Raw genomic sequence first — 7,698 nt, 5'->3', positions numbered from 1 at the left:
GGAAATTAAAGCCCACTGCGGTATAATCTACACCGATCCAGTAGTAAAACAGTTGACTTATCCCCTCCAAGATACAATAACCCAACAACGTCATACAACTCAAACAACTCCGGATTAGTTGAAGAGTCCAAAGCTCCACACAAGAACACACTACTTCAACATATAAATACTCTCTTGTATATAGTGAATATAGTTGAAGAGTTAGAATATTCTTCTATATCTCAACTCTTTAGAATATTCTTCTATGTCTCAACTCTCTCTTTCACCACTACACACTGCAATATTATTTCACACTACTCATCTTTGAGAGGTTATTTCACTTCTTTTGGGATACTTCACAAAGAAAGAAACACCACTATTTATACGTGAAGAAGTCTTCCATATAATTAATGGGTAGAATGATGGGTAGTAAGTAATGTGGGTAGATGTTACATGAGTTACAAAAAACTAATGGTCATATGAGTTACAAAAAAAACTAATGACCATGAGAGTTACAATAACTAATGGTCATATAAGTTACAAGACACTAATGACCAGAAGATTTACAAGAAGTAATGGTCATATAAGTTACAACAACCATTATTCATCTTCTACCACAATTGAACATATGCTCTTAATATTTTATTTTAATAATAAAATGTATACACACCAACATTTTCCCAGTCATTTTAATATTAATATAAGAGAGTTCTTCACAATTTAGTTGAAGGTAGACTATTATACATAATGAAAGTGTACTCTGCATTAAACCTTCACTTAGTAAATCAATAAGCGTTATTCCAGAGTCAGTAGTGGTTTCAGACTGAAACTATGACTGCATAAGGGAAATAAAGTATCACTTCTTACACACATTAATCAAGGTGTTGACATAAGCTTTAATAGCCAGCACATTATGACCTTGTGCTATCTTAATTTTCATGAGTGTTTTTGAGAACAAGCCCATACACATAAAAAACTACCTACTTTCACACTAACATAGGTAAAATTTGTCAAGGGTGCTCCTATAGTTTGGCTCCCCACTCATAGGAGATACAAAATTACAGTAAGAGTTCAAGACTCAACCTACACAAATCATTATAGGATTAATTCACTCACATCATAGGGATTGAATAAAATTAAGAATAATGCATTTCACAACAAGTCATCATATGATTTGTTTTTCCAACTGAATGTGGTTATAGGACCTCTAATCCCAGGTTGAGTTTCCTTATATATAACTTAAATTTTTTTTATCTTCAATTTCATCCCCCTCGATGTGCTTCAGACTCTTTATCTTGCTAATGCCTTGGATTAAAAATTTTCAAGATTATCACAAATTTTAAAAAATTATTATTGATGGTATACCGGTGATCAATATGATCTCACAATATTGTGTTTTCTTCTCATGAGTTTGAATTTACCGTTATAATGACGATTTTGTATTCAATCATTTTGTTGGTGCTATTACAATTAATCAATATTAGAAAAATTATTTTCTCAAACTAAAGTATTTCAATTCACTTTTTCCCTAGTGGAAGTTTAATTTTTTTACTTCAACCTCCATAATAGAGTTAGAAAAAAATAATTTGATTTTCTCATCCCACCAAATAACACCAAATTTTTCTCATTGAATTTTCTTGTACCTTCAAAGTCATTTTAATGCAAACACAACATCAACTCAAGTTCTTAGTCACATAGCTCATATTTTTATTAGGTTAGCAAACTCCCTTTGTATATTTGTCAGAACTTTCTCACATAATTGAATCAAAAGGAGTCGCAAGATTCACACAACCAACAAAATTGTATTTCACAAACTTTTCAATATTATGTGGCTTGACAAGGAAAATTTCATCACATGTTTTATGGTATTTTTCATTTCAAGAATGAAATTTTTTCTCACCCAAAATATTTTATGTTAAATGGCTACTCAAGATGTTTTTCATAAATTATTTATAACTCACATGTTAGAGCCAAAAACCACATCATTGTTACCAAACAACATGTGATTTGCTCAAAGATGCAAAAATATTTTTTTTCACAATGACATTTTTCCTCATTTCATGTGCCCCCACTATTTTAAGAATTTAAATATCATTTTTCCATGAAAAGTAGTATCACATATTTCATGAAATATTAGGTAAAACAGTTTTTTTTCTTTACCTTTTCTCCACTTGAATTGAGCAAGTAGAAAAACACTTTACCGTATACCTCTTCTCTTCCATCTCTTGAAGAGAACGACGTTGTGTGGAATTATGTTGAGATCCCTATCTTGATATCCGTACTTTTTTCAAAATGTAACAAAAACATGGATCTCCTTAAAATTGTTGACGTAATATACCACAAATACAAAATATTACTGTTTAAAAATAACATGACTAAAATGAATTAATAATTCTTTAGGCTGAGAAACAGATATCTCGCTCTCTTTAAGGAAATTCAAGCCCACTACGGTATAATCTATACCGATCCAGTAGTAATATTCTTGACTTGTCCCCTCCAAGATACAACAACCCAACAATGTCGTACAACTCAAACAACTTCAGATTAGTTGAAGACTCTAAATCTCCACATAACAACACCTTCCTTCAACATATAAATACTCTCTTGTATATAGTGAATATAGTTGAAGACTTAGAATATTCTTCTACGTCTCAACTCTCTCTTTCACTACAACACACTACAATATTATTTCACACTACTCATCTTTGTGAGGTTATTTCACTTCTCTTGGGATACTTCACAAAGAAAGAAACACCACTATTTATACGTGAGAAAGTCTTCCATATAATTAATGAGTAGAATGAGGTGTAGTAATGTGGGTAGATGTTACATGAGTTACAAGAAACTAATGGTCATATGAGTTACAAAAAACACTAATGACCATGAGAGTTACAATTACTAATGGTCATGTGAGTTACAAGACACTTATGACCATAAGATTTACAAGAAGTAATGGTCATGTAAGTTACAACAACCAATATTCATCTTCTACCACAATTTATACCCACTAACATATGCACTTTATATTTTATTTTAATAATAAAATGCATACACACCAACATTCCCCCACTCAATTTAATATTAAAATAAGAGAGTTCTTCACAATTTAGTTGAAGGTAGACTATTATGCATAATGAAGGTGTACTCTGCATCAAACCTTCACTTAGTAAATCAATAATCGTTACTCCAGAGTCAGTAGTGATCTCACACTTGAATTATGACTGGTTAAGGGAAATAAAGTATCACTGCTTACACACATTAATCAAGGTGTTGACATAAGCTTTAATAGCCAGCACATTACGACCTTGTGCTATCCTGATTTTCGTGAGTGTTTTTGAGAACAAGTCCATTCTCATTAAAAGTGACCTACATTCACACTTGATCTTAGGCAAATTTATATGCCTAAGTTGCCAATAATTGCCCATTAGTCAATAAGATTAAAGATGATCTCTAGTTATTAACTTAATGTTTGGTGTAACTTGTAAGGATTGTACACTTACACACATGATTAGTTGTTTCAGGAACTCTCAAAGGAATTAGAGTCAACTTGAAGAAAAGAGATGTGAAAGACCATGAAAAGAGGCCAAGGATGAAGACCCCAGGGCCAGGCGCTCTGAGAGGCGCGACACGCCTGGGTAAAAAGTTCAGAGACGTCTCTCAGGCGCGCTCCCCGGCAGTGGCCCAAAAACTTGTTGCTCTCTAGTATTCACGCAAGTGTACGTGGTCGCGTAAGTAATATAGATTCTTGAAGAAATGAGTCATCGTTCCCAAGGGACTTACAATTAATTTATATTTACCACTTCATTCTACCAATAAAAGTAAAATTAATCTTTTCAAAGAGTTGATGATTAATTATTAACTACTACTAATTATAGACTAATTGAAAGTAACTAATTATGAACAATTTTGATATAATGTTTCAAGTAGGTTTAAAGCAATTCCAGGGCTGTAGCATCCACTGAATATCATTTGTCAGTTTATTGGCATAGAGCTAATTTCAGTTGTCAAGTTACTGGTTTACAGGGTTAATTGTATGAATCGGGCTACACACCTCTAGTCGCCTACTCTAATTAGCTATCTAACTACATCGTTGAGCGGGGATAAATAAACTAACTGGCGAGCATTTATATTTCATCCTGTTTCGTAACCAAGCGAGTTGTTCGTCCGGGCGTCACTCCTGAACACAAATCACCTCAACTTAACAGGTCGATCAAGCTCTCTATATTCTCTGGTTTATCCAACCTCTCCTCTCTCGATTTTAAGGTTAGACACTAAATTTATCTCTAGATGGCCAGTCAAGAAATACTAAAACAAGAATATAGAAGTAACTCATAATGACAACCAAGAATTAATTCATAAAACCTCAAATAATCAACAATCCATTGGTAGGTACAGCCCCAGAACTAGGGCATTTTAGCTACTCATGATATTAGAAAACAAGATCGTACAATTGTTCATTCAAATTCTGGAAAATAGAAGAGTTAAAGGATTAAGACCTGTTGCAAACTTGAATTCTTGCCCTTACACACTAAATCAAAAGCCGACCTTACTAATGAACACTATGGGTCTATTTATAATAATTAGAAAAACTAAGACCCAATCCTAAACCAAGAAAGAGTCCTATTTAGTTGAATATTCGCTGGAAAAGTCGGCATCATGGTGGGGCGCCGCGTCTCTCATCGCGCCTGAAACTTGCCTCTGAAGTTCCCTCCTTGGCACGCTGCTAGGAAGAGTTTTACGCCAGCTTAGAAAAATGAATCAGGAACGACAAGGAGAATTAGGGTTAGGTATTTCGGGAAACTTTGATGATGATAATCAAAACAATGTGAATAACCCGGAAAACGTTAATAACCCAAGGAACCCGAATAACGAAGGAGGACCGCCGGTTGTTCCTGCAAGACCAGTCCGTGATGTGGCAGTCCCACTTACAGCCAACCTGGCATCCAGTATTAGGAAACCTCCATCGGGTGTAGATTTGAACTAAAGCAGAACATGGTGCATATCCTCAATACTAATGGGCAATTCACTGGTCTCACCCATGAGGATCCTCAAGTCCATCTTAGGACTTTCATAGACATTACCAATACATACATCCCAATTGGAGTCTGATCAGACTATGTAAGGTTAACTTTGTTCCCATACTCATAGCTAGGAGCTGCAAGGCGTTGGTTAGACTCTGAGCCACCAAACTCCATCACTACTTAGGATGATTTAGCAAAGAAGTTCTTGAGTCGATTTTTTCCATCCAAGAAAACTGCCAAGCTGAGGGGTGAGATAATAAACTTTGCTCAAAAGTAAGGAGAAAACATGTACCAAGCATGGACGCGCTTCAAACAAATGTTGAATGCTTGCCCGCACCACATGCAAACCAATGAGGTACTTTGTCACACTTTCTTTGCAGGTTTAGACTATAATGCTCATTCTCTTCTTAATAGCGCAGCAGTTGGATAGGCCCTAGCCATAACAAGTGAAGAATTTTTCGCCTGACTCGACAAACTCTCTGAAGGGAACCAAGGGTATGAGGGTGAAATGTCTAGAAATTCAACCCAAAAGGTTGCAGAGATCTTAGATGTACACCAAGCTACTGACATAAATGCCAAATTAGATGCAATGCAACATAACATTACATTGCAATTTAAACAAATAGCTCTAAACCAGGCTTCGGTAAACGTAGTACAATAGGCAGCAAATTGGTGTGAAGTATGTGGTGGTGGAACTCATGAAACCGAGCAATGTGAGGCAAACCCGGATTTCGTAAACTATGTGGGTAATACGCAGAGGGGCGGAGTGCAACAAAACTATGGTAATACTTACAATCCCAGTTGGAAGAACCACCCTAACTTCTCGTGGGGTGGTAATCAAAACCAAAATCAGACACAAGGGGTTAACCAATACCGTTCTCAAGGGGCTGGGCAACAGTACTACAATCCTAACCAAAGCTCAAATACTAGTGCACAAAAAGGGGGGATGACCAATGAAGAGCTACTCCAAAAGCTCACGACTGAAATAGGGACCAAATTAAATGCTAGAATAGATAAGCAGGATGAGAACATTAGAAACATCCACATGCCCCAAATGAGTTTAGAGAAACAAGTTGTGCAAGTGGCCAATTCTCTGAACTTGCGACCCCAAGGTGGGCTACCCGGTGATACTGAGCCCAATCCAAAGCAATTGCATGAGGTAACTACTAGAAGTGGGCTGTACTTAAAAAAACTAGCTCCAAAGAAGCGAGACACTGAGGAAGGTAACAAACCAAAAGAAATTACCACCTCCATTTCCACAAAGGCTCAAAAAGCAGAATGAGGATGAATGCTTCAGTAAGTTTCTCTCACTCACTAAACAGGTTCACATTAATCTACCTTTGGTTGATATTTTACAGGGTATACTGAAGTATGCTAAATTCATGAAGGACATAGTGGCTAGCAAGAGGAGGCTCACGGAATATGAAACCGTAGCACTTACTGAGGAGTGCAGCTCAAGGATTCAAAACAGACTACCCAAAAAGTTAAAAGATCCGGGCAGCTTTACTGTACAGATTACAATTGGGCAGAGTGTTCACGCCCGGGGGTTGTGTGATTTCGGGGCTAGTATAAATTTGATGCCCTTATCTTTGTATCTAAAACTGGGGTTGGGTAGTCCAAAAAGAACCACTGTTATTCTTCAACATGCCGATAGATCCATTGCTAGGCCAAAGGGGGTGGTAGAAGATGTGTTAGTGCAAGTAGGTTCATTGATTTTTTCGGTAGATTTTGTGGTATTAGACTTTGAACCCGATCCTGAAGTTCCATTCATTTTGGGTCGTCCTTTTTTGGCCACGGGTAAGGCATTGATTGATATAGCAGCTGGTCAATTAACCATGAGGGCACATGATAAGGTCGAGGTATTTGATGTTTACCGCGCTCTAAAATTACCTTCTATTTATGAAGAATTGTCTGCTATTACTGTGGTTGATCGCCTAGTAGAAGCACATTCAGTTGTGCCTGACGACCCATTATGAAGAGTTTTAGTAAGTCATAAGATAGATGAAGACACTGAGGCTCAAGAGATAGAAACATGTCTGAATCTGGCACTAGTGGAGCCTCACAAGCGGAGAGTAGAACCATTAGAGCGTGAATTAGGGCCTCCACCAAAACCCTCCATTGAGGAGGCCCCAAAGCTGGAACTGAAAACACTGTCGGCTTACCTCAGGTATGCATTCTTGGGTACTAATGAAACTTTGCATGTTATACTTTCTGCAGAGTTGTCTGAATTTCAAGTTGGAACGACATTGCGGATTCTAAAGCGGAGAAAGAGAGTTATTGGATGGCAGATGGCTGACATCCATGGGATTAGTCCAGCATTATGTATGCTAAAAATCTACATGGAAGAGGATCACAAGCCAAGTGCACAACATCAACGTCGACTAAATCCTTTGATGAAATAAGTGGTGAGAAAAGAAGTAATAAAGTCGCTAGATGCAGGAATTGTGTACCCAATCTCAGATAGTAAGTGGGTAAGTCCGGTACAATGTGTTTCCAAGAAGGGAGGTATGACAGTGGTAAGGAATGAAAAGAATGAGTTGATTCCTAGTAGAACAGTAATCGGGTGGAGAATTTGCATGGATTACCGAAAACTAAATGATGCTACCCGGAAAGATCACTACCCCGTTCCCTTCATTGATCAGATGCTTGACCAACTAGTAGGACATGAGTACTATTGTTTCTTGGATGGGTATTCCGG

General features: G+C 37.0%; 1 protein-coding gene across 1 annotated transcript; it reads left to right on the top strand.

Annotated features, from left to right (window-relative positions):
* Positions 1 to 4,732: 4,732 nt before the first annotated feature.
* Positions 4,733 to 6,976, top strand: LOC125858958 (uncharacterized). The gene is made up of 4 exons (XM_049538715.1): positions 4,733 to 4,925; positions 5,486 to 5,643; positions 5,758 to 6,159; positions 6,359 to 6,976. The coding sequence occupies exons 1-4, from the start codon at positions 4,733 to 4,735 to the stop codon at positions 6,974 to 6,976; spliced, it is 1,371 nt and encodes a 456-aa protein (XP_049394672.1).
* Positions 6,977 to 7,698: the final 722 nt, after the last annotated feature.

The sequence above is a fragment of the Solanum stenotomum genome, chromosome 3, assembly GCF_019186545.1.
Source record: "Solanum stenotomum isolate F172 chromosome 3, ASM1918654v1, whole genome shotgun sequence".
Classification (NCBI taxonomy): Eukaryota; Viridiplantae; Streptophyta; class Magnoliopsida; order Solanales; family Solanaceae; genus Solanum; species Solanum stenotomum.
Note: the sequence above shows the minus strand (reverse complement) of the source record. Positions and strands in the feature narration are given on the sequence as shown.